General features: G+C 40.1%; 1 protein-coding gene across 1 annotated transcript in view; it reads left to right on the top strand.

Moving 5' to 3' along the window:
• The first annotated feature begins 2,055 nt into the window (after positions 1–2,055).
• The window catches only part of LOC122552860 (follicle-stimulating hormone receptor-like), a 239,891-nt gene continuing 214,263 nt past the window's right edge, over positions 2,056–27,683 (top strand). Inside the window, exon 1 of the mRNA XM_087990971.1 lies at positions 2,056–2,295. Coding sequence (XP_087847097.1) covers positions 2,135–2,295 — 161 coding nt within the window. The 5' untranslated portion in view covers positions 2,056–2,134. The remainder of the gene's footprint in view (positions 2,296–27,683) is intronic.

Here is a 27,683-nt window from a genome sequence, read left to right as displayed (position 1 = left end):
GGCCCAACAAGTCCATCCTGACCCTCCAAAGAGTAACCCACCCAGACCCATTCCCTGTATGTACCCCTGACTAATGCATCTAACTCTATTGGAAATTTAGCATGGCCAATTCACCTAAGCCGCATATCTTTGGGTTGTGGGTGGAAACTAGAGCACCTGGAGGAAACCCACACAGAAATGGGGAGAATGTGCAAACTCCACATAGACAATCGTCCAATCGAACCCGGGTCCCTGGCTCTATAAGGCAGCAGTGGTAACCACTGAGCCACCATGCCACCCCCCCAAGTTTGAACCCAAATCTCAGGAAGGCAACATTTTACAATTCCAAATTGATCCCAGTAAACATTTCTCCCTGCTTTTACTGAAAAAAAAATGCATGATGTTCCATCCAAGCTATTTGTGGCTGAACAATACAGATTTTGAACTATCAAACAGACTTAAAATAACACTGATGTGGAGGTGCCGGTGTTGGACTGGGGTGTTCAAAGTTAAAAGTCACACAACACCAGGTTATAGTCCAACAGGTTTGATTGGAAGCACTAGCTTTCGGAGCGTCGCTCCTTCACCAGGTGGTTGTGGAGTACACAATTGTAAGACACAGAATTTATAGCAAAAGGTTACAGTGTGATGTAACTGAAATTATACAATGAAAAGCACCTTGATTGTTTGTTAAGTCTCTCATTGCACTATACACACACACACAGGCACTCCTATACACACACACATACACACACAGACACTCCTATACACAGACACACACAGACATTCACACAAACTCCTACAGACACACACTCACACATGCACCCTCTCACAGACTTAGACTCCTTTACACTCACTCACACACATATACACTCTCTCTCACAGATACTCACAACCCCCCACCACACACACACAAACCCACATGCACACATATACATTTGTGAGGTGAATTTATACTTGCAGAGTTACATTGTACTTTGCTCAAAAACTACATGAATCCATGTAAGACTCTGTTAATTCATCATTTTAGATTGGAATCAGTCTAAACATTAGGGGCAGCATGGTGACTCAGTGGTTAGCACTGCTGCCTCACAACGCCAGGGACCCGCGTTCGATTCCCACCTCAGGATGTGTGGAGTTTGCACATTCTCCCTGTGTCAGCGTGGGTTTCTTCCCACAATCCAAAGATGGGTGGATCAGGTGAATTGGCCATGCTAAATTGCCGATAGTGGTAGGTGCAATAGTTGGGGTAAATATAGAGGAATGGATCTTGGTGGGTTACTCTTCAGAGGGTCAGTGTGGGCCAAAGGGCCTGTTTCCATGCTGTAGGGAATCTAATTGAGGCACAGACAGCAGCACGCAGGGGGCTAACACCTTCAAAACATTATCTGGGCTGGCACCAATTGTTAAAGTTAACCTGAGAATATAACGTTTTTTAAAAAAGTGAAACTAACATGGTTATTCTAACAGATGAGAGACTTAAACAATCAAGGCATTTTTCAATGTATAATTTCAGTTACATCACACTGTAAACTTTTGCGATAAATTCTGTGTCTTACAATTGTACACTCCACAACCACCTGATGAAGGGGCAGCGCTCCGAAAGCTAGTGTACTTCCAATTAAACCTGTTGGACTATAACCTGGTGTTGTGTGATTTATAACTAAAATAACACTTGCAGCTATTTATGTTTCATTAATCAAAGACCTGGCCATTAAGTTTTATGAAGTGTTTTCTTTGTGCCCAGTTAATTTAGTTACGGTGCGGTTTTACCGCGGAAGGTCGAGTGCATTTGTTTTGCCAAATGATCACCGTTGTCTTCGGCGGGAGAGGACTCAGACAAGTAAGAAAAAAAGTTTACTTGACCATCTGACAAGGCGTCTCCTGAGGTCCGGAGGTGAATCGAAAAGAATCAGGGTAACGTCCCAGAGTGGGATTGGAATCACATTTGTAACTGATGCTGTTTCCCACCCTGCAAGGGTCCCCCCACCCCCAACCCCTCATGCAGCTCCGCCTCTGAGCTCCAGGCACGTCTGATATTGTTACGGGACGATCGGTCGAAAGTGCAACAATTATCTCATATTTTGCAGCGTCGAAGCTTCTTTGGAACAATCAGAACTATGTGAAACAAGTATTTAAACAACAAACAAAAAAAATGTCTCGGCTTTTGCTCTTGCTGCTCTGCCTGGTTCTGTATCCTCTCTCCCGTGCTAACTGCCCCAAACTTTGTAGCTGTAAATCGGACGATCGTGTCACTTGTGAAGGCAGGGAAGTCGATCATTTTCCAAAGGGGTTTTCCAGGGGCTCCCGTAAACTGTGAGTATATCACGTTTATTCTGTAGTCCAGGCAGGAAAAGTCATACTAAATTGAAACTGCAATTTCCACTCGAGCCCTAACTTCCATGGTTTTCAGTTCCAAAGCATTCCGCTGCTGTGGGAGAGTTTGGGGCAGAGCAGTGCTCCGGTACAACTTTCTTTAATCCAGAAAGTACTATACACGTTGACAACTTAGTGTAAAAATAATTTCACTGGCCTAAATACTGTTCGCTAAACCTGGATTGGTAAGTGTTTTAAGACAAGGCTCTCAGCTTGTGACTTTTTACACGCTTTCAACTGTGATGTGATTTTAAACACTGAACCTGCTAAAAAGCAAGAACTTGCATTTCTTTTGCCATTCTTTAGGCATCCGGGAAAATTAAATGTGGCGATAGCTGCCGGGCAGCCAACGTAGACACTGCAAATTCCCCCCCCCCCCCAAATGACAATGACTTAAACGATCAGATCATCTTGTTTTAAATCTTATTTGTTGGGGAGTGGGGGGGGGGGGGGGTGTCACTGATGGTCAACACAAGAACCCGCGCCTTTCAGGGACCGGGATCTCCACTTTCACCCAGAAGTAAAGACATAGAAACCAGCCTCAACAGTGAACCACCTTCTTGATCTGGTGAAAAGGAACCACATTTTCTCTTACTCTTTTACTGTAACAGCTCTGTCCTTAATCTCTTGTTCATTGATCTTGGAATATTGATTTCTGAGTGTTTTCTCCGCCCAAATTTGGGAGGGGGGGGGGGGGGGGGAAGTCGACACATTAAAAACTGCCAGTTTGATGAATAAAAGGGCATCTGGCATGACTGTTGTGGGTGAAAAGACCTCTTGAGGTCAAGTTTCATTGCCATCAGAGTGGGGCTGCCGTTTAATCTCCAGTCGCAATTCTTTTATGAGGTTTACTTACGTGAAAGTAAAGTTGCACATGAGAAATGTGTGTGCTTTGAAATAAAATGAATGCTATCACCATTTGAAGGAGATGTGCTGGAAGAGATCAAATCTCTGCCAAGTTGTATGGTTATCTTCTTTAATAGGATGTGGATGCTGCTAGCTCGGGCCAGTATTTATTGCTCATCCCGAACTGCCCTTGGGAAGGACGTCGTGAGTTGTTGCTTTCAACTGTGATAGGTACACTCAGTGTTAAAGAGATATAAGAAAAAGATAAGTGCAGCACGGTGGCTCAGTGGTTAGTACTGCTGCCTCACAGCACCAGGGTCCCAGGTTTGATTCCAGCCTCAGATGACTGTCTGTGTGGAGTTTGCGCATTCTTCCTGTGTCTGTGCGGGTTTCCTCTCACAATCTAAAGATGTGCAGGCCAGGTGAATTGGCCATGCTAAATTGCCCATAGGTTAGGTGCGTTAGTCAGAGGAAAATGGGTCCGGGTGGGTTACTCTTTGGAGGGTCGGTGTGGACTTGTTGGGCCGGAGGGCCTGTTTGCACAATGTAGGTAATCTAATCTAATCATAAAAATTGGCAGTGTTTTCACTGGATTTGCAATTGTTTTAAAAAGCACATAACCTGGAGAAAATGCATAAAGGGGAGAGTTAGCCTCTAGTTAGCTTTTCTGTGTATGATTTCTTTTAGAATGTATTTGCATAGTTTTGTGAACTGGAAGAACTTTTTTTTATAAAATGAAAGATTACTTGAGATAATTTGATAATGGCTTTCCTGGTTGCTAAGAAAGTTGACAAAATTTGCCAAAGTAAATTAATCAAATGGCAGAAATAATAGTTAATAGGATTCTGAGAGTTTAAAGAAAAAAGATCAATATCTTTTCACCTCAAATGAACTTCTCCAATTTTCAAGGAGAAGGAATTGAAATAGATTGAGGAGAGTAAGTTGAGAGATACTTTGAGAAGGCTGGTTGATACATTGAATAATCTTTTTTGTTTCATTTGTTTTTCCTGATTCTGAAATATTATTGGTTTTATGTTCTATCACAATTAAAACATGGTTAGTATGTAGGAACAAAATGTATTTGGAAGGGAAAAGTACAATTGACAGTGAATGTATCCAGACTGGAATTCTGCGAAAGCAGAGAGATTAGAAAGCAGCATATGTGGATTCTCAAAATTGAACTGTGACACTGAACACATGATGATGATCAAAATGGAAAAGCTATAGTAGCTTGGAAGGAAGAGAAGAAAAAGATTTGACCTATAGTCAGTCTCATTCAGATGACTCACTAAATGAGAGTGGCTCTGATGCTTTCATAATTAAACTTTTGAAACACATGGTAGAGTGCGCAGATGTTTTAGTGCATATGTTTGCCATTAAAGCTGTTTTTCAAAAAGATTAATTTTCTTCACCAGTACTTGGACCAGAGTTATATTTGGAAAAATGTTACTTATAAATGTGTTGCCCAAAATGTTTGTACTTCATATAAAATTGGGTTTTTGGTTTAGAAGTGAGATATAAAATTTCCCTTCAGTTCAGCACCTTGTTGGAACTGCGACTTGACAATTCCACAGATCCTAATAGAATTCATCCCAGAAACTTAAAATAAGTTAGCGAGTTTTGAGAAGATTTGTAGCTCAGGTTGAGAAGTCGCTAATGAGACAGTTATTGCATTGGTATTAGTTTTCCATGACTCATTAGATTCAAGGAAGCCTTTAAATTACAGTGGCCCAGTGATAAACACTACTGCCTGACAGTGCCAGGGACCCGGGTTTTGATTCCATCCTCAGATGACATTCTGTATGGAGTTTGCATATTCTCCCCATGATTGTGTGGGTTTCCTCCGGTTTCCTTCCAGAGTCCAGAGATGTACAGGTTAGGTGTCCTGGCAATGTTAAATTGCCCTTGGTGTCCAGGTATGTGCAGGCTATGTGGATTAGCCATGGAAAATGCAGGGTTACGGGGGTTAGGTAGGATGCCTCTTTGGAGAGTCGGTGTGGACTGGATGAGCTGAATGGCCTGCTCCCACACTGTAGGGATTCAATGATTCAAATTGGAAAATAGATATAGTCACGCCTTTTCTCAAAAAGGGAGGGAGGCAGAAAGCAGGAAACCACAGATCAGTTGGCTTAACATCTGTCATAGGAATAATGTTAGAAGCTATTACTAAAGATGTTATAGTATGTTCAAGGTAAAAAGAAAGGCAGAACAAACATTGGTTTGTGAAAGGGAAATTATGTTTATCTAATATTTTGGAGTTGTTTGAAGAAGTAACATGTACTATGAATCAACAATAACCAATGGATATATCGATCTTAGATTGCATAAGTCATTTGATATGGTGCCACGTTAAAGGTTATTACAGAAAATAGAAGCTCTTGATTTTGATGGTAATGTCTTGACATGAGTAGAAGATTGGCTAGCTGACAGGAAGCGAAGGATGGGGATAAATGGATACTATTTTAGGCTGGCAGGGTGTCATGAGTGGTGTGCCACAGGAGTCAGTACTGGGACCTCAACCCTTTATGATTCATAGAAATTAATTGAATGATGGGAACAAAGGTATGGTAACTAAATTTGCTGATGACACAAAGATAGATCGGAAAGTAAGTTGTAAAGAGGAAATAAGGATCCTACAAAGCAACATAGATTGGTCAAGTGAGTTGGCAACAATCTGGCAAATTGAGTATAATTTAGGAAAGTATGAAATTGTTTTGGCAGAAAGAATGAGAAGGATGCATATTCTCCCAATCTTGTGAGATTGTAGGCCGGAAATACATGGGTGTCCTAGTGTGTGACTCAGAGAAGGTTAGTATGGAGTTGCAGCAAGTAATCAGGAAAGCTAATAGAATGTTGTTTTACTGCAAGAAGAATTGAATGCAAGAATAAGGAGCGATGCTTCAGTTATACAGGGTGTTGATGAGATCACATTTGGAGTACTGCGTGTCGTACTGGTCACTGTACCTAGGGAAGGGTGTTAATGTGTTGGAAGCAGATAAGAGAAGGTTGTGCAGATTAATACCTGAAATGAGTTAATTGCCTTATGAATCAAGTCTAGAAAGGCTCGGGTTGTATCCTGTGGTGTTTAGAAGAGTCAGCGGTGACATAAGTGCTTGAGATCTTGAAGTGTCTTGACTGGGTGGATGTGGAAAGAATGTTTCCTGTTTCAGGAAAACCTAGCACTTGCTGTCATAGTTTAAAAACAGGAGCCATCCATTTAAGACAGAGATGAAGAAAAGTAAGTTCTCTCAGAAGGTTGTAAGTCTTTACAATTCCCTTCTTCAAAAGGCAGTGGGTGCAGAAGCTTTAATTATTTTTAAGGCAGAGGTAAAAAGATTCTGAAATGCCAAGGGGATGAAGGGTTATCAGAGAATGCAGTTGTGTAGAGTTGCAGTTGAAATCAGATCATCCATGACCTTATTGAATGGTGGAGCATGCTTGAAGGGCTGAGTGGCCTGTTATTACTTGTCCATATGTTAGTGCTCTTTGAAGCAAGCTGTTTAAAGTGCCATCTGTAAATGACTTTGATCTTAAATCAATACATTGTCTAATATATTCTTTGTCTTAGGTGAAAGTAATCAGTTTGCATAAATCTCACGCATGCAAGAAATTTAGTTATACAGTTTTCTATTTCCTTCTTCAATGTAAGTATGCTTAACATTTCATTCTAGTATGATATGCACCAGGAACAATGAGATTTGCAACCTTTAAACTCCCGTGCATCGTCAAAATCTTTAACCTTCGTTGTGCAAATTTTACTTTGCTGGATATACTATGTTTGCTTACATCCCAGACAATGCTCTCTTCATTCTTTCAGAACATAATGTAACCAGCTGGCTGAAGTACTTATCTCAGTGATACCAAACTGTACAAGAGTTGTTCTAGTCACCGATGCAGATAAAACTATATAGTACTGTGTTCCATTTCTACTGACAAGCAATATGCTTCTTGCTAATTTTAGAACATAAGAAGTCACTTACAATGCCTTTATACTTATCTTGCCTAGTCAGGACAGTTCTTCCCAGGAATATCTGAAGAACAGACGTTAAGAATGTCTCTTTTGTTAACAGTTATTCTTAATGATAAATGCGACCAGACACTAGAATCATAGCATTTATTTTTAGAATGAAAGGAGCATCTATAAATCATTGTTCTACTCCCAAAAGGCAGGGAAAATTGCCTGTATGTAATTATATGCTAAGTGGCTAGAATAATCTTTTGTATGGTATTGCAAACCACTAGGAGAGTAACCATTGCTGCATTTATTTTAGCAATTATTTTAATTTTTACCTAGCATTTTCCACATTGAACTATAAACAACCATAATGAGTGCATTAAGTTCCAATAAATTATGATAACTAGCCATTTTCCACATTAAATTATAATTGTTGTCACTGGCCACTCAGGTGCTTTTTCTTCCTGTTGGTGGAATATGAATAAAATGATCTACACTTGTTTCTTCACTGTGTCCTACACCTTACATGCGCACAACATGGGTGCTGAGGAGAAATAAGCACGACCGCTGAAAAAAACACTTAATTATAATTGTGTTCCCTGGTTGCAATGAAGCATATTTGTAGGTTTAATTCTGTTAGCACATACATTATTCATCAGCCACACACCAAATAGTAGTAAAAGTTGATGGAAATTTCCTTTTTGCTGCTACAGGTTTATAACATCAGAACATGATAAAGGTAGGAGATGAAGAATGAGCAAATTAACGCATCTAAATCCAACTACTTGATATCGCTAAAGAAATCAATGGTGCTTGCATGATTCAAACCTCAGCAGAAGAGTTTAGTTGATTATATCATCTTCAAACCTTTCTTTCAAATTGTCTCTGGATTTACTCATGGCTCTGAAGGTAGCATCAGCCATGAGCATCTATGACAGATGCTCCATGCAGGCACCAGAATGTGATTGCTTTGAAATCTGGCAGTCTTTGACTTCATTTGCATTTGTTATCCATTGATGCATTAATTTTAATGAATTCCTGATTTATCTACTTTCTTAAACCTGGAAAGCAACAGACTGGCAGATTTCAGTGGCAGCAACATCTTTTTTATTATTTATATGAGCTTTGGATGTGACAGAACTCACACATGTTGAGATACATTCATTCACGACTAAACAATAATATTGCTAAGAGTGGTAAATGAATGACACCAACCCACGGACAGCCAAACCATGTGGTGCCTCTACAGAGAACAAAGGACCTGAATGAAGCAAATAAACATGTATTTCCTTAACTAATCAGATAATGGTTAATGAGCATCATAAGAATCCGTACCAAGAAATGAAAGCTAGAATAGTGAATTCAGTGTCAAATCAAATACAAATTAAAATCAAAGGGAAGGCAAGGCAAGATTACGACAATAATTTAAAAGATAGAGAAGGAAAGTAAAAGAAACTTTTTGTTTATTTTGAATGTCTCAAAGCAATTCCAAAAACAGTGTCAGTAAGATTTCTTGGTGGTGATGAAGACTTGGGGTCTAGATTAGAGTGGTGCTGGAAAAGCACAGCGGGACAAGCAGCATCTGAGGAGCAGGAAAATCGACATTTCGGGCAAAAGCCCTTCATCAGGCACCACATAGCCTTCATTCCTGATGAACGGCTTTTGCCCGAAACATCGATTTTCCTGCTCCTCGGATCTACCTGATCCACTATGCTTTTCCAACACCACTCTAAACTAGATTCTGATTTCCAGCATTTGCAGTCCTCACTTTTGCCTAGGTGATTAAGACTTGCCATGCCATTTAAGACAAACGTTCACACTGGCATAGACCAGTCCTAATTTATTATGTCCTTGTTTGAAATACTGTGTCCAGTCTTGATCCCTTCATGTAATATGTGATATTGAGACTTTGGAAAAGGTTCAGAGGTAGGTTGCGAGATCTACCCCAGTCTTAAACACCTTAACTATCAAGAAAACCTGAAAAAGGTGAATCTAAATGATCAATTTGCTATAAAATAATATATCAACACGTATCAACCATCAGAATGGTTACGGATGGACAAAGGCATATTTATAAATGTCACAAAGTCAGAGCTTGATTAGATGTTTTTGCACTTGCCACACAGTGTGTTTTAACTCATATACCAGCAAAAGAACTGTGAGTTATTTCAATAATAATAAACAACAATATTTGTACTATAATTAGTACTATAACAACAAAATACACTATAAACTAACAATTTACTATGCAAATCGATCTGTGCTTTAACTTATCTCTGGATGATCATATCCCACCACACTAGAACTTGGCCATGTTCTACGTGTTGATGTTGTCTGTTCTTCTCCTGATGATCTCAGGGCTGTCTTCTCTTCTTGGTTGTCATTCTCGAGTTACTGCTCCTGAGCTTGGTGTTACAGCGATTTTTATACTCCAAAGTCTTCATGTTCTTTTGGAAGGGTCTTGATTGTCCTCCAACAGATCGATCGGGCTCAATCACCCTGATCTATCAGACCCAACCAGGCACTGGCATGTTGATGGCAGGATTGTCCTTCCGCCTCCATTCCTCGAGGTCCTGGGTACACGTAGCCTGCTCCAAATAAGGGTGTGAGGCACCTCTGTGTCTGGTACGCACCTTGATATTTCCGATTGTCCTGAGGACGATGTCCATTGTCACCACTCAAACCTAAATTCAGGTGTGTATTGTATGGTCTGCAGCTACCAAGTTAGTTGCAAACCATCAGTTGGTGGCTGCAGTCTGTTTGATTCAGCAGCATGTTATTTTGCACAGCCATGACTGGGTTCCATTTCCCAGCATGCTTTAATCATTGCCCACCTTTTGTAACTTCATGACAAGTTCATCATTTCCCATCGTAAGTTCATTATTTTGAGCAGCCCATCTGGCCACAGTTTTAAGTGAAATGAAGATACTGCAGAATCTAGAAACCTGAAATGAAAAAAAAAGATGCAATCACTTAGTAGATGAGGCAGTATATGTGGAGAGATAAATCAGGTTAAACTTTCATATCAGCCAGCGTTTCTCATTGTTAAACTGAAACATTGGCTGGAAGTTTTTCACTGCACCCCTTAACTTGATCAGAACACTGCAAGCTGCTGGGGAGGGATGGGAAGTCAAGTGATATGGCAGGGGATTGCTTGTCCACTTGTTCACTCTAGTGAACTGAGACTCCTTGTGAACAAGTAATGACCATTAAGGGCCTGATCTGTGACCACTGGCATTTGACTAGTGGTGGTGATATTATGTGTGGTCACATATCATGTGATGATTTCCGATAGCTTGCTTGAGGGCTCAGGGTTAGGGCTCAATACCACTTAGTTTTAAACAAAACAGAATTTATTTACAAGATTACTGAATGAAACACAAACAAAAGAGAACAGAATAGACAATAACTTAACCTATTTGAAAACCCAACAGATTATCCCAACTTAATGATGCTTTCCAAATACTTGCAGCAATCCCCATAAACACCCCTTAGCACGAAAGGAAAAATCAAACACAGGGTCCTACAGGAGAGAGAGAGAGAGAGAGAGAGAGATGGCAGCATGGAACAACCTCTTCCATGTCAGTGTTTCTAAGATCAGCAGCCTCAAACTGCCTGACTGCTTTCAGTGATTAGCCAGACTGCCAAAAACCAAATCAAACCAGAGTAAAGCTGACCTGGGAGAACTGGCCACTCCTCTTTCATTGTTCAATTTTTTTTTATTTGAAAGCCCTTTTCTTGAGGCAGTATCTGTTAGCTATAATCAAGCTGGCCCTAAAACCCATCAAAAGTCAAACTTTTCAGAATTGCTACTTTTACGACCTCCCTAAAAAATGCCAAGGGCAACATAACCTTGTTAAAACAGCAGTATCATCACGATGGCCATCTTAAAAAGTAAGATGTGGCAGGAATATCAGTATCATGCTCTGTAGCCAGTTCTCAGTATTGGCAACTTCTGGAAGTGCTGATATGTGAAAGCGTTCTGTTCACTTTCTGTCACCTATTGACACAGGACTGCAGAGAAGGGTACAACAAAGGGATGGGAGACAAGCAGGCACTGCTATAACCAACTTTATGAGTTCCTTATCATGTGTTGCCACCCTGTACCAGGATAATGGGCAGCTTGGAGAGGACAGAATTTTCTGCAGGAAGAAAATAATTAGTCAAGGTTTAAAGTACACATCAGTGCTAAGGGCATAGGACCTCAATATCTGCAAATCCTATGTTCAGATTTTTAGGGCCTATGGAAGAAATTAAAATGTAGGAAAGTGTCAGGGGAAATTCCTTGAACATTATGTTCTTGTGCAAACAAGGAAGGATGAGATTCTGGGGTATGAGCTGAGCAAATTGGATTGAGAAATGGGGAATGGAAGATTAGCCTTATCCAGGTGGGTTGCATGCCAATTTGCCAAGGGAAATAGATATGGAAATAGCAAACGGTTTGACATCATCTTTAATCTTATTTAAATTGCAAAGGTGATAAGCTGTAGGTTACTCACAATGGCAGGTACCAGCTAGAATAGAATTCAGAAGGTAGAGAAGATCAATTTGTAATTTGAGTCACGGTGTAAGAAGAGAGTTTTAGAGTCTTTGGGCATTAGTCCCAGCCAGATGGGAGTATTTGGAATATATTGTTGCACCTTAGCAGGACTGGGGCCAATATCCTCTTGGGAAGGTTCATGAGTTGGATTAGCGAAAGTTTAAACTGAATTGGCAGGGGGATGCACTCCAGCATAAGAGAGGCAAACTACATAACAATTTTGGATATTACTAGAGGAGGAAATACTATTCTACCATGTTATATAGTTGCAAACTAAGTAGATTTGCAAAGAATGCAAAGACAAATTTTAAATACATGTATGTAAACACACAAAGTTAAATAAGGTTGCTGAGCTATAAGGACTTATAACTGTGTGAATATGGTGTAGTAGTAATAATGGAAAAATGGCTCTGAAATGATGAATTGATGACTTGGATAAGGAAAATAAAAGAACAGTAGTCAAGTTTGTGAATACACAAAAATAGAAAGACAGTTGGTGAGGATAACACAAACAGTCGGTGGAGGAATCTAAACAAATTCAGTGATGGACAAAAACTTGTCAGATGGAAGATTCTGTGGGGAAGGGTGAGGACATAAATTTGGTAGGAAGAGTAGAGGAGCTTAAATATTATTCAAATTGAGAAAGACTGCAAAATACTACAGGGTGAAAGTGAGGACTGCAGATGCTGAAGATTAGAGTCAAGATTAGAGTAGTGCTGGAAGAGCACAGCAGGTCACGCAGCATCCAAGGAGCAGGAAAATCGATGTTTCAGGCCGGAGCACTTCATCAGGGCTCCTTCCCAAACCATCGATTTTCCTGCTCCTCGGATGCTGCGTGACCTGCTGTGCTTTTCCAGCACCACTCTAATCTTGACTGCAAAATACTGCAGACAAGAGGGATCTGGATGTCCTCATCATGAGTCATTAAATGCTTGCATCCAAGTTGACTGAGTAATAAGTGAAGGCAAATTGAATGCTGGCCTTTATTTCAAAGAGAATGAAGTATAAAAGTAGGGAGTTTTTTGTAAAAATATATGAGGCATTAGTCAGGCCACAGCTGAAATACAATGAACCGTTTTGGGCTTGTTAACTCAGAAGAGATACATTTGCATTGGAGGCAGTCAAATGAAGGTTCGCTTGGCTGATCCTGCAGAAAGAGGGACATTTTTTTAATTCTCACCCATATAGGGCATGCATCATTGGCTGACCAGCATTTATTGCCAGGTCTTAGTTGCCCTTGAGAAGATGGTGGTGAGCTGCCTTCTTGAACTGCAGTCCATATGCTATAGGTAGAATAATGCCTTTAAGGAGGCAACTACAGGATTTTGACCCAGTGATTGTGAAGGAACTGTGATATATTTCCAAGTCAGAATGGTGAATGGCTTGGAGTGTAAATAGCAGTTGGTAGTGTTCCCATGTATAATTGGTCCTTGTCCTTTCAGGTGCAAGTGTTCATGGGTTTGCAAGGTGCAACGTACAGATCTTTGGTGAATTTCTAGAGTGCATCTTCTAGATAGTACACACTGCTGCTACTGAGCATTATGTCTTATAAGGACAGGTTGAGTAGTTTAGACCTATTTCATTATAAGATAAAAGAATGAGAGGTGACATTATTGGCACATATGTGATTCTTAGGGGACTTGACAGCGTAGAAATGGAAAGGTTGTTTTCCCTTGTGGGAGACTCCGGGACCAGAGGCATTATCTTAGAATAAGGGGTCCCACATTTGAGACAAAGGTGATAAGGAATTTAGAAATTGCTGGAAAAAGTCAGCAGGCCTGGCAGCATCTATGGAGAGAAATCAGAGTTAATGTTTTGTGTCCAGGGACCCCTCTTTAGAAGTGATGGTAGCTAGGAAAAGATTGTGTTTTATGCAGAAGATGCAGTGTGGGTAGGGTATTAGGAGTAAATGATGAGTACAGATAGACCCCAAAGAGAGAGGGCCATTCAACAGAAAGGAGTGGATAACAGTCAGCCCAGGTGAATGCATAGCTCCCAGTGGGGTCCACTTGTGGCCAGTAATAGGTTGTATATAATGACTGATCATGTGTAGAGTATAAATAAGGATGGGAAAAGGTCCCTTAAAATTATTGAATTTAACATTGAGTCCAGAGGCTGTAGGGTTCGCAACTGGAAAATGAGGTGCTGTTCTTCCAGCTTGCACTGAACTTCACTGGAGCATTGCAGCAAGCCTGAGAATGAGATGTTGGCCAGAGACCAGATGGTGCGTTGAAGTGGCAAGCAATTAGAAGCTCAGGGTTACTTTTGCAGACAGAATATAGGCGTTCTGTGAACAGCCACGTGGTCTGCACTTTGTATCCCCAATGTAGAGAAGATCACATTATGAGCAGCGAATGCAGTAGACAAGATTGAGTGAAGCACAGGTAAAGCACTGCTTCAACTGGAATGTGTGTTTGCTTCCTTGGATACTGAAGAGGGAGGAAGTAAATGGGCAGGTGTTACACCTTCTGCAATTGCAAGGGAAGATATGGGGCTTGGCGGGTTGGGAATACAGGAGGAGTGAACCAGGATGCCCTGGAGGGAACAGACCTTGTGGAAGTGTGACAAGGGAGGGGAGGGAGATATGTGTTTAATGGTGCCATCCTGCTGGAGTTTGCAGAAATGGCAGCTAATGATCCTCTGGATGTGGATGCAGATGGGCTGGTAGGTGAGGACAAGGGAGACCTTATTATTGGATTGAAGAGAGGGGGTGAGAGCTGAGGCTGAAGCCGTCGTGTGAATTATCTTGCTGGTAGAGGTGGTGTGTTCAACTTAAAATGTGCATTCCATATTTAATGGTTTCCCATCTTTATTTTTAGTAGTAGGGGCAGATGAATTTCAGCTGGAATTTAATATTGAAGAGTATGTGATGATATATTTTGGAGCAAGGAAAAGAGAGAGGGAGACAATACCAAAGGGTGTACCAAGATCTGCGGATACACGTGCATGGATCTTTGAAGGTAATAGGAGACACTGAGAGAGTAGTTCACAATGCATAGGGAATCTTGGGCTTCATAATTATACATATTTATGTAAAGCAGGAAAGTTACACTGAACATCTATAAAACTTTGTCTAAGGTACAGTTCTGATTATCACCCATTAGTAAGAATGCATGGGTTCTTGAGAAGATGCAGAAGACATATGCCAGAGTAGTTCCAGTGATGAAGGACTTCAGCTAAAAGGTTAGGTTGGATAAATTAATGTTTTTTTTCCCCTTGGAACAAAGAATATTGAGGATAGATTTGGTACAAGTGCTCAAGATTGTAACAGTTTCAAATAAAGTCGACAGAAGCTGTTCTCATTAGCAGATGATGCACAGACTAGGAGAGGGGAAGTGTGGGTTTCCAAGAGCAAGTCAGAGTTTAGGAATACTGCAGTGAGTAACTTATCTCCCCAATTCTTCAAGACTCACCCCCACCTACAAAGCACAGGTCAGGAGTGTGTTGAAATACTGTCCACTTATCTAGATGAGTATGGACAAAGTTAAAAATCACACAACACCAGGTTATAGTCCAACAGGTTTACTTGGAAGTACTAGCTTTCAGAGCACTGCTCCTTCATCAGGTACCTAGTTGGGCAGGATTACCAAGACAAGATTTATAGCACAAGATCACAGTGTCATGCAACTGACGGTATATATTGAGCAAACCTAGAATGCTGTTAAATCTTTCATCTTTTAGAATTGGTTACAGATTTTGATTCATTAATATGCAACTCCTAGAACTTCTTTCAAATCCTGAGATAATTTAAGATGTCACAGACAAAAGGTGACATCTCAGCTGAGACAGTGCATTAAAGGTGTGAGGTTAGAGTCTGTCTTTATCCCAATCTTGAGTCAGACTGGTTCTATTTCCAAAGTAGGAATTTATAAAATGTCACAATCTGAGCTGAGATGTCACCTTTTTTTATACGTTAACTCAGGAATGTAACTTGCTGGATGAGTATGTTATCTTTTTCAGATACCAGCACTCCCTGTATGTTATATACTGTGGTCATGTCCACAGGAGCCTTCTGCTTAGATTCACAGCTACCAATCCTTCTTATTGGGATTAGTCTAAGTTACTGTCACGGAGTGGGGAAGATGCCCACATAAAGTCTTTAGCAGAGGATATGTTCAGTTTTAATTTTAAAAAAGTGTGGAAACTTAAAAGGGGATGTAGATTACAAATGATATTTTCAGGCATAAAAGTTGCTGTTGAATGTCTACTCCATTTGGAGCATTCTTAATTTTTTTCACAATGCATCAGAGAAGACAGTTGTGTTTCTTAGTGAAATAATCTTTTCCTTTCTGACATTGTGATACGGTAGACTCGCATGTGATCCTTCCATTCTTGCACGTATGCTTTTAGCATGACATCATCATCAAGTCTACTACTAGCTCTTGGTGATCAGCTTTTGAAGAATCATTCACAATGGGATAACAGTTGGAAAATTTCTCCAAAGCTGAGAAATCAGCAACATTTTCTGATTTTTCAATTGTGCAGAAATGTTCGACATCAAACGAAATAATCTAGCTATAAGTATATTTTCTCTTGCTTCAATAGACATTCTTTTGATACCTATGAAGTCTTCCTCTAGTGGGTAAAGTTATGTTGATCACTGGCACTTTGCTTCTGAGCTGGTTGAGATTCTTCAACATTCAATAGGATTTTCAGAGTGATGCCAGTTTTCTACTCAGACTGAGAGGCGTTACGTTTTGATGTAGTACACCTGTTCCACTTGGTGGCTATGTTGGTGTTTTAAGACTACTTTTTGCTTTGCTTTGATGTTGAGCAAAGTTCTGGCTGTATCATGCAGTTCTCTGCCAAAAATCTTGTAGTTTTATTCTGCTTAACCAAGGATTGACATTCAGATAAAATAGTAACAATCACAATGGTGTCAAGTTTGAAATGAGTTTGATTACCATTACCCTGTATAATTTCTGTCATGTCATGTTTAGAGAAGTCACCTATTATCACAAGAAATGGTTGATCCACATCTTTAAGATGGCATACCATGAGATTTATGTAATAGAGATGTATCCTGGAACATCTTCCAAAGATGCTTGCTGTAAGATGTTAATGTCTTTGTGCAAGTAAGCATTATTAGTTCGATGATTGTTTTTCACTTTGGCACATCTTCTATAGTTGTTCCAATTTCTTACAAGAAGTTGCATTGGCATGACAAAACTGGATAATGTTTCTATTTTGATGGTTCCTTTAACATTCATCTGGAACATTGAACTCTATCAAATTCTAAAGGGTTTCAAGATGGTTTGTGTCAGTCTATCATTTGATCGTAGTCTGACCACAAATCTGTCTTGAATTAGTTCTCGTTGTAAATCATCATAGTCATAAAATTCTGACAATGTATAAAAGATCCTTAATAAAGGTTCTTCTCGAAGTTGGATTCTTCAGTTAAATCTTACTCACTCCATCATAATGCTAGCTCTTAATGTAAACTAATTGTCAAATGCTCTAACAACATTATCAAAGGTATTTGTCTCCTCACTGACATTCTATAATTTTAATACCTCATCTGTAACTGGACAGATGTCAGAATAAATAACTGTGTGTACTTGTTTTTCTTTAAACTTATTGCTTAACTGGAAACAATTCTGTATCACAGGGATTGCCTTTTCTATCTAATCTAAATTAGTTCCACAGCCAAAGTATTTTTGATTCTAATGCTTCTCTCATTTAAATGATTTACTTGAAAGCTGTTGCAGGAAAGTTTTAGTTGCTTGCAGATTAGTCTTGCTCTTCTGTGTTTTATGTTGGATAAGCACATCAAATGTGTTAAATTGTAGAATCCCTACAATGTGGAAACAGGCCCCTCTGAAGAGCAACCCAGCCAGATCCACTCCCCCACCCCACTACTCTACATTTACTCCTGACTAATGCACCTAACCTAAACATCCCTGAACTTTATGGACAATTTAGTATGGCTAATTCGCCTGACCTGCACATTTTTGGACTGTGGAAGGAAACCAGAGCACCTAGAGGAAACCCATGCAGACACGGGGAGAATGTGCAGACTCCACACAGACAGTCACCTGAGCTGGAATCGCACCCAGGTCCCTGGTGCTGTGAAGAACACTGACCCACCGTGCTGCAAACATTAAGTCTTGGACAGCAACTTTTTTTTAGCTTTGTAAGGTTTTAAAAATTATTGTAAAATAAAGATATGTTGCAAATAAAGTTTTGTCATTAAGAAGCTTGTTGTTTTAATGAAGATTTTTCTTCTCTTCTTTCCCTTTTCATAAATGTTATATTTATTCACACCATTTATGATGGGCAAACAAGGCATCATCGTGTATTTTTAAGAACATATTCTGAAATGCAATTAAAGTTCATCTTACTTCAACACACTGTAATTACATTGTTTCTCTACCTTCATTTATTTTTCACTCTCATTAGTCAATTTCTGCTGCATTGTTACTGATATTGTTAATGAACATCCTTTCTTTTAAAGATCTTCTTTTGCAGCTTTTTCCTGGTAATTTGAAATGACTATAACAATATTCCTTTATAAACTCTGATAATTTAAGCCATGTTTTAGCTTCCTAACCTGGAATTTTGCTTAAATGTAAGAATGCTCAGCCTTCCACAAAGGGAATTTACTTACTTTAGGTCAAACTTGAAAGACCTCTGGGTACTGTAAATCAGAAATGAAAACAGAAAATGGCGGAAAAGCTGAGTAGGTCTGGCAGCATCTGTAAAAAGAAGTCTGGTGACCCTTCCTCAGAACTGTTGGTAGCTAGGAAAATGCCAGGTTTTATGCAGAAGATAGGGTGAGGGTAGTGGGTAAACAGTAAATGATAGGTGGCGATAGAACCCAAAGAGTTTGAACAGTTGGACAGCCAAAAAAATTGGATAATAATGTAGGAGGGTGAATAGCTCTTAATGGGGACTGTTAGTGGCCAACAATGGGTGGAGTGTAATAGCAGACTGTGTGATAACAAGGCCTAGAGTGTGGGAGTGAGAGTTAGGACATTGGAGAGTTCAAGCCCTAAAATTATTTAACACGATAATTAAGTCCAGATGGCTGCATGATCGCCAAGCATGTACCTGTCTCCTTGTGCACTCTGATGAAGTCTGTGATCACTGACACACTGGGTCCTCTCCTACCTGAGGCTGAGCAGGTGGCTGGTCTCCAGCAGCCCTTTATGTGCCAGTGCCTTGACATGTTCCTTCTTCTCCCAGCTGCAGAGTTATTGCAGGGAGGTTCTCAACCAGATAGCGCTCCCAAACTCTGTAAACCTGACATTCCCACCAAGGTGTCAGCATTTGAACTAGCTGTGGGCACGAGAGGTAGCCTTACCCATGCTATCCCTGAGTCCAGCTTCTCAGCGATTGAGGAGTTGCCTTCTGGTGGAGTTGCCTGTTTCTCCACAGGGTCCCATTGGTATCTGCAAAGCTCCAGAGAAAGAAGCTATTGAAGCCTGTGATTAGAGGTAATGTGCAAAAAGCAGCACTGTTAAAAATTGCACAAAACCAGGTTGTAGTCCAATAAGTTTATTTGGCAGTATAAGCTTTCAGAGCGCTGCTCCTTCATCAGGTAGCTAGTGGGGCAGGATTATAGGACACAGAATTTACACAGTAATTTACTATGAATTCTGTGTCCTATGATCCTGCTCCATTAGCTACCTGATGGAGGAGCACTGCTCCGAAACCTTATGCTTCCAAATAAACCTGTTCAACTATAACCTGGTGATGTGTGATTTTTAACCTCATTCATCCCAGTCTAAAACCAGCACCTTCACATCATAAATGACACTGACAGTGGGGTTAATGTGAGACAGTTGCAGTGGAATGCAGAGTGGTACTTACAACTCACAGATTGGCAGGACTTGGATGTTTTGGCAAGCCATGGGAGTGGTTCCAGCCCTGTCCTGTGAAGGACAGAATTCTCTCCTTTGAATGGGTGTGGAATTTAATGTTGGGCACCCCACTACCCATGCTAGGTCTTTTCACCATTTTATGGCAGTTTTCTCCTATAATAGAAGAGAGGAAGGGATTGAGTGAGGTGAAAGTAGGTGACCTCCTGAGGTGGCTCAGCAGTTAGCACTACTGTGTCACAACACCAGGGTACCAGGTTCTATTCCAGCCTCAGGCAGACTGTCCATGTGGAGTTTGCACATTCTCCCAGTGTCTGTGTGGGTTTCCTCCAGGTGCTCCGGTTTCCTCCCACAGTCCAAAGATGTGCAGGTTAGGTGAATTGGTCATGGTAAATTGCCCATAGTGTTAGGTGCATTAGTCAGAGGGAAATGGGTCTGGGTGAGTTAGTCTTCGGAGGGTCGGTGTGGACTTGTTGGGCCGAAGGGCCTGTTTCCACACTGTAGAGAATCTAATCAAATAATCTTCTTGCAGCACTGCTGTCCATTTGTCAGAATATAGAAATGACACTGAGCTGGGTGAAGATCTCGGCCAAAGCTGCCAGAGTGTGGTGGTGTGGCATCTTTTGTTGGTCCTCCATGGACCACCCCATCCTCCAAGTCCCAGTTGGAGAATCATGCTGACATTTACCCCTTCTTCAACATTTTCAGAATGATTTGCCTTCACTGACCAGGGCAGCTTTGGAATGCCAGTCCCCATCCAGTACACAGTAGCCTTTCAAAGGTGATGCAGGCGCCAGGGATGCACATCTTTCAGTGGATATCCATTGAATGACAAGTTGTTCCAGGATCTGTGGGTGATAGAATGAGCTATTAATGATAAAATAGTCAGAGAAGCACTATAGGGTCAGGGTAAGTAATTAATGAGGAGACTTTGATAAGATGCAGCGTGAGAACTTGGTAGGCCTCGTAGAGAAAAATCCTCCTTGAAACTTGAAACAACTGACACAATCTGAAAAAAGTAACATTCAGTTCATTGTAGTTATCCTCTTTAATGGTGACCTTTTGTGTGTAAAAAAAAAGCATCATTATCAGCCTAATCCATCATAGAATGCCTACAGTGTGGAAACAGACCTTCGGCCCAAGAAATCCACACTAATTCTCTGAAGAGTAACCCAACCAGATCCATTCCCCCTACCCTATGTTTACCCCTAACTAATGTACCTAACCAACAGCTTCCTGAACACTATGGACAATTTAGCAATCAACCATCATACTCTTTAAAATGCATAATACAATCAATATTATTTCAATGAAATTTACTCAATGATCTCTCTTTGGGGTGCCTGTTAGGTTTGATGCTGACGAGTTATTTTGTTTCTAAATATACTTCATGAAAATTATATTAAATATGCACAAACACTTAACTCATTATGTTAATTTTATTGATATTATTACACCTTGTTTGTTTAATCTGTCTCAAGGTGCATGTATAGTGAGCTATTTGTTTCGATTGTTTTTACTAGTTGTTACACAGCAAGGAGGGAGATCAAACACATTCAGTTCCATTTTGAAAGATTGTAACATCAGAAAGACAGATGGCACAATGCCACAGAATGTTACACCTGGAATATAATGGCCCACCACTATCTTTTATGAAAACAAAGTTATTTCAATTCTTATTTCAAAGGATATGTTGATGGGATTGGGTACAGGCATGACCTGTCTAGACAGATGCTTTCCCATCTCAGATGTTCAAAGTCCAATCATGAGTTTACATTTATCTGGCTGAGATTATATACAACTATTTGACATCCCACACACTCTTTGCATGCCATTCAATGTGTGAGCTAAATAAGATGCATCATTAGCGTTCAGCCTCAGAGTGTGCTGTATTAATTAAGAGTGGATTGACGCTCAGCAAATAAAAAAAAACCCAAGGTAACAGTAGATTTCAATTTGAATGTTTTTCATGTCCATATTAAACATTGTAATTTGACTACCTGACTGCGTTAGATAGATTGCTAGTCGTACATTTATGGATTGGAGTCATTCTCTTTGGTGCTGACTTCCAACTGTTACAACATTATTATTTTCCTGAACAGCGGATTAAGATATGTCATTGTAATTTATTTTCTTTCCACGTGTTTAGCCTGTCTGATTTTGAGGCTTCTGAAGACAAACCTTCACTCCTTTTGACTAAAAGAAAGCCATTTATTTCCTCAGTAGTACCAAGTAGTCTCATGTAGTGAGGCTCTGCTTTCCTGGCATTAATATTGTCGAATCGTGGCTTTCAGGGAGCAGCAGTCATTTGAAAGCGAACACTTCTGACAACTCAACATTCTCTGTATCCCACTGAATATTAAAAATGGAATTTTTGGAGGTTCTCTCTCAATCACTCACCACAATTCCAACACAAAATCCGTGGCAACCTAGCAGAAGCAGCATAAAGTTTGTTAATATCATTTTTCCAGGATTTTTTCAAGTCTTCGAAGGTGGATGATTCAAAGAACTTCAAGCGACAAAGCCTTTGCTGTAAAATTCTGGAGTACACTTCCTATTTTTGGCAGACTGCCTGATATTAGCATACAGACTAGTTTTAACCCCAAGGAAGAAATTGATAAAAATTTAAAGATGTTCGAAAGATCGAACGCAAGATGAATTACAATGGATATTTTGTTATGCTGAGTAATTGTATGCATAGTTCTTAAGAAGAAATGGCCTTATCAAGAGAAAGTAAGGCAATTTGGCAAATTGCCACAAAAGAGAGGATAGACTGTTCTCACAAGAAGGGCATGTGAAAATGTTCAGCTCCAGCAGCATAAATTTCAAACTAATAGTACATTGTGTCACAAACTCAATTGTCCTAACTATAAATTTACAAAAGGATTGATGGTATATTGTAGGCTTGCATTTCAATTACAACTTGTTGATCAAAACTGAAAGATTAGCAAATGTAATCATCAGGTATTAAGCATTTGATTACTGTGGTTGCAGTGTAATATTTGCTTCAGTGTTGAAGTACCCAATCCTTGACATTTATCAGCACAAATTAAATAGCAAAGTGAAGTAGAACAAATATTATTGAGTACTAGAAAGCCTGAAAGCAATTAAAGCCAGAGCACGTATTCACAAAAAGTGATGGGATTGATTGATGAAAGTATACTTGCAAACATACAATCGCAAAAATTAGAGGTAAAAGCCAAAAAGTGTCAAGAGGTAACTCCAGGATAGATTGGGCACTGAGGACTTTCATTCTTCAAGTGTATAAATCATACTGTGTATAATGCTGTCATTACTGTTATGAAGATGTGAATGTACAATACCTTTAAGAGAGTTAAAGGCTTGCAGTGACAGCACCATGTGTTGTCAATAAGAGACAATGTAAACATGTGGTCCACCTACTGGGTTAGCTAGCGTAGTTAGCTGCCTGGAGACAAAAAGATTTGAATTAGGCCAATTAGTTTAAATATACCCCAAAGCAAATGCCAAGTTCCAAATCAGTTTGAATTTAGTGTATTGACAATCTTAAAAGCCATTGACACAATCCAATGCTTTGGGGGTATAAGACTGTGGAAAATTGAACAGTTGAGAGGAGAACTGCCGAGCTACCAGCATGTAAAAAGACTACCTGAAAAATAGCTCCCTTACTAGTACCTTCACCGATCAGTAACCTATGAAGCAGAATTCCAAAGAAGAAGAAAAGAAGACTGAAAACTGAGAGGAACAAAAGCTGCTTGGTTTTGAGATAAGATTATTTAGAAAATCATAATCAGGAGTTTTATGAGACTATTGTAGATGAGGAAGGTAAAAGATAGGTTAGAGTAAGGACTCGTGAATAATTGTTAGTCAATTATTCTCTGTCATATTTTAAGAAATAAAGTAGTTAATTTTTACTTTCACTAGTTCTTGGCCTCTCAAAATTTCACAGATTACTGCACAGGATAAATCTTTTCTGTGTTGCTGGTTTACATTAAGCAGGAGAGGTTACCCCATGTTGTAACAATTTGGGGGCTCATCCGGGACTTGAACTGGTTTAGATAGACTTGAATAGATTTGAAGGTACAAAAGTCCTTGCAGGTTAGTGTCCTAGATCTTTAAATAAAACGTAGACGAGGCAATTTGTTTACTTTTGGTGACTTGTCATTAAGTAAATTAAATGTGAGAGAAATGGCTCTTAAAATTGCTAAAGAGGTTCTGGTATTTAATGGTGATTCTCAAATTTGCCAAAAATGTTTAGAAGAAAAGAAAAAAACATATTTTTAGAATTACTAAATAAGTTAGATTTAGGTTTAACCAAGATCAAAAGCAAAGCTGAAATTGTAAGGGAGTTACTCAAACACTTAAGTGTGTCCAAGGAACAGACAAGTGCAGTAGAGGTAGAAAAACTTAAATTACAATTGAAGAAAATGGAGTTAGAAGTTAAACAAAGGGAGAGAGAAAGAGAGAAGAGAGAGAGAGGAAAAAAACGCGAGAGAGAGAGAGAAGGTTCTTGGCTGAGCAAAGAGAGAGAGAAGGAAGAGAGAAAGAGAGAGAAGAGAAAGAGAGAGGAAAAAGAAAGAGAGAAAGTTCTTAGCTGAGCAAAGAGAGAGAGAATTTGAACTTGAGAAGTTGCGGCTTAGTCAGCAAAGTCAAGTTAACAGGATGGAGATTAAAAGGTAGTGATACAGAAAGATGTCAAAACTCTGCCATATTTTGATGAGAAAGATGTTGAAGCCTTCTTTATTTCATTTGGAAAATTGGCCAGGCAGATGGAGTGGTCCGAGGATTTATGGTGATGCTAGTTCAGACTAAACTGGTAGGCACAGCTGGTGAGGTATTTGCCGCGCTGTCAGAAGAGGGTTCAGGAGATTATGAAGAAGTTAAACAGGCTATTTTACATGTTTTTGTATTGGTACACGAAGCATATAGACGGTGGTTCAGAAACACAAAGAGGGAACCAGGTCAGATTTATGTTGAGTTTGAAATAATTAAACAGAATCACTTTGATCAATGGGTGCTTGCTTTGAAAATAGGTAAAATCTTTGAGGCTCTAAAAGAGATTATTCTGCTGGAGGAGTTTAAAAACTCACTTCCCGAGATGGTAAGAATTCACGCAGAGGAGCAGAAAGTTCAGGAAGGCAACAGAATTAGCAGATGAGTATATGTTGGTGCATAAGACAAGCTTCCGGCCAGAATTTCCTTCTCTGAGGGGTAGAAGTTGGGAGAAGGGGAGATCCTACACTATTGAGCATTGGTAAGAATTTACCACAGGATGAAAAAGAAGCCCAAGAAGGTGGACAGGAAGTGAAAGGCCTCAGGTGTTTCCACTGTGGTAAAGTGGGACATGTAAAGTCACAGTGCTGGTCGTTAAAGAAAAGCACTGTGGGAAAAGAAGCTAAACCAGTGGCATTTCTGAAGGTTGTAAAGGAGACCCCAAGAAGAGCCAAGGAACTGCAGGAGACTGCACAGCCCAGACTGGGGCTGGGTATGGAGTTAGTATCTGATCTCTACAAAGAATTCGCCTCTGTGGGTAATGTTTACTCAGAAAGAACAGGGGGAGAAGGACAAGACGTTATAATTTTGAGAAATGCAGGTTCTAACTAGTCGCTGATAGTAAGGGATGAATGCATATGCACTCTTTCTGATCTGTTACCCGAGAGTGTGGTAATTTGTGGGATAGATGGACAGAGATTTAACATGCCCCTCTGTAAGATCAGGTTGGAGTGCCAACTCAAGACTGGGGAAGTAACAGTGGGAGTAATTGACAAAATGTCAGTTCCAGGAATTCAGTTTGTTCTTGGGAATGATTTGGCAGGATCCTAGGTGGGAGTGACACCGTTTATTGTAGAGAAGCCCAAGGAAGATCAAGAAACTGAGGAGTCAAAACAGAAATATCCTGGTATTTTCCCAGACTGTGTGGCAACCAGATCCCACTATCATAAGTCACAGCACAAAGCAAAAAGTAAAGAGAAAGATGAAGGAGTGGAGGTTCAGTTAGCAGACACCCTGTTTGATGTCATGGTGCAGGAAAAACCTGAATAGGCAGATGGTCAGGCAGAAGTGTTTAGTCCTGAAAGGCTAAGGTACTTGCAACAGCAAGACAAGACAATAAAAGATATCTATGTGGATGTGTACTCTGAAAAGGAGTCAGAGGGCATTCTGGAGGGTTATTATCTGAAAGATAAAATCCTAAGGTGGAAATGGAGACCACAGTAGTTTAGTGCAGAGGAGAACTGGGCCGAACTGCACCAGATTGTGTTGCTGGTAGTATACAGACAGGAAATGTTACGGGTACCACATGAACTACTATAGGAGGTCACCTAAGAGTACGGAAGACTCAGGCCAAGGTACAAAAAACATTTTTATTGACCTGGAGTGCACAAGGATGTGGTTAACTTTTGGCTTACGTGTCGTACATGCCAAATAATAGGTAAGCCACAGGCGGTAATAAAACCAGCATCTATGTTGCCAATTCCCACATTTGAAGAACCTTTCACCTGGGTTAGAATTGATTGTGTAGGTCCCCTTCCAAGAACTAAACGTGGGAACCAGTACTTGTTAACCATGATGGGTGTGTCTACCAGATTTCCAGAGGCAATTCCATTACGGAGTATCAAGGCAAAAAGGGTAGTAGAGGAATTATGAGCTTTCTTCACATGCTATGGGCTACCCAGAGAGACTCAGTTGGACCAAGGGTCAAATTTTACTGCCAGGCTGTTGAAGGAGGTTATGGATAACTTAAGTATACAGCACTTTAAATCCAGTGTGTATCATCCTGAATCCCAGGGAGCTTTAGAAAGGTGGCATCAGACGTTGAAGACCATGTTGAGAGCATTCAGGACTACCCGAATGATTGGGATAAAGATATCCCATTCATATTGTTTGCCATTAGTGATGCCCCAAATGAATCAACTCAGTTCGCTCTCGTTGAGTTAATATTCGGTCATGAAGTGAGAGGCCCTTTGACATTGATTAAAGAGAAATTGACAGGACCAAAGTCAGAAATCTCACACTTGGATTATGTATCAAAGGTGAGGGAGAGATTAAATCGGGTAGGTGAGTTTGCTAAACAGCACCTAAAGAGGGCACAGTGTAGAATGAAACAGGTGGCAGATAAAAGCTCTGAGAATCGGACATTTTCCCAAGGGGATGATATGTTAGTACTGTTATCAATGATAGGAGATCCCTTCAAAGCCAGGTTTAGTGGTCCCTATCAAATTGAGAAAAAGCTTAGTCAGGTGAACTATCTAGTAAAGATGCCAGATAGTCAAAAAAAGGTATCGGGTATGTCATGTGAACATGTTGAAACTGTATTGTACTAGAGAGAAAAAACTGGAGAAACAGGTGTTAGTTACTGCACCGCACAGTGAGGAATCAAACCCAGATGATGTGGATTTTGAGGTTTAGATTAAAAAATGAAGAAGTCCTTGAGGAGTGGGATAGATTAGTAAACTATCTGTCTCAGGAGCATAGAATACGGTTGAAGAGTTTGTTACTGCAGTGTAAGGATATATGTCAGAATCAGATGGAGAGGACGAATGCTATTGTACATCAAGTAGACACAGGGAATATTGCTCTGATAAAACAACACCCCTATTGGCTTAATCCTCTCAAAGCCAGACAGGTCCAGATGGAGGTCGAGGCCATGCTCAATGAGGACATCATCGAACCAAGCCAGAGCGAGTGGAGTTCATCGATTGTCTTAGTTCCAAGCTGGATGAGACTCAACAATTCTGCATGGATTATCAGAAGGTCAATGCCGTTACAAAATTCATATCCAGTTCCTAAACTGGAGGACTGTATCAAGAAAGTCGGACAAGTCATTTACATCACCAGTTGGACTTAATGCATGGTTACGGGCAGATAACTTTATCAGAGATGGCGAAAGGAATTTCTGCATTTGTAACCCCAAATAGGCTATATGAGTTTAGAGTGATGCCCTTTGGAATGAAGAACATGCTTGCCACATTCCAAAGAGTCATGAACAGACTTGTGGGTGGGGTAACAAACTGTGCAGTCTCTTTGGACGATGTAGTGATCTTTAGTAAATTCTGGAAAGATCTCATGTTACAGTTGGCAGAGCTCTTTAAATGACCACGAGAAGCAAAACTGGTCATAAGCTTAAATAAAACAGAATTCACGAAAGCAGAAATAACATTCTGGGGTCATAACATCAGTCATGGAAGGT

The sequence above is a fragment of the Chiloscyllium plagiosum genome, unplaced genomic scaffold, assembly GCF_037043375.1.
Source record: "Chiloscyllium plagiosum isolate Xiang-an unplaced genomic scaffold, Cpla_swu_hap1 HiC_scaffold_10, whole genome shotgun sequence".
Taxonomy (NCBI): Eukaryota; Metazoa; Chordata; class Chondrichthyes; order Orectolobiformes; family Hemiscylliidae; genus Chiloscyllium; species Chiloscyllium plagiosum.
The sequence above is the reverse complement of the archived record's forward strand: the minus strand, read 5'-3'. Positions and strand labels throughout refer to the sequence as shown.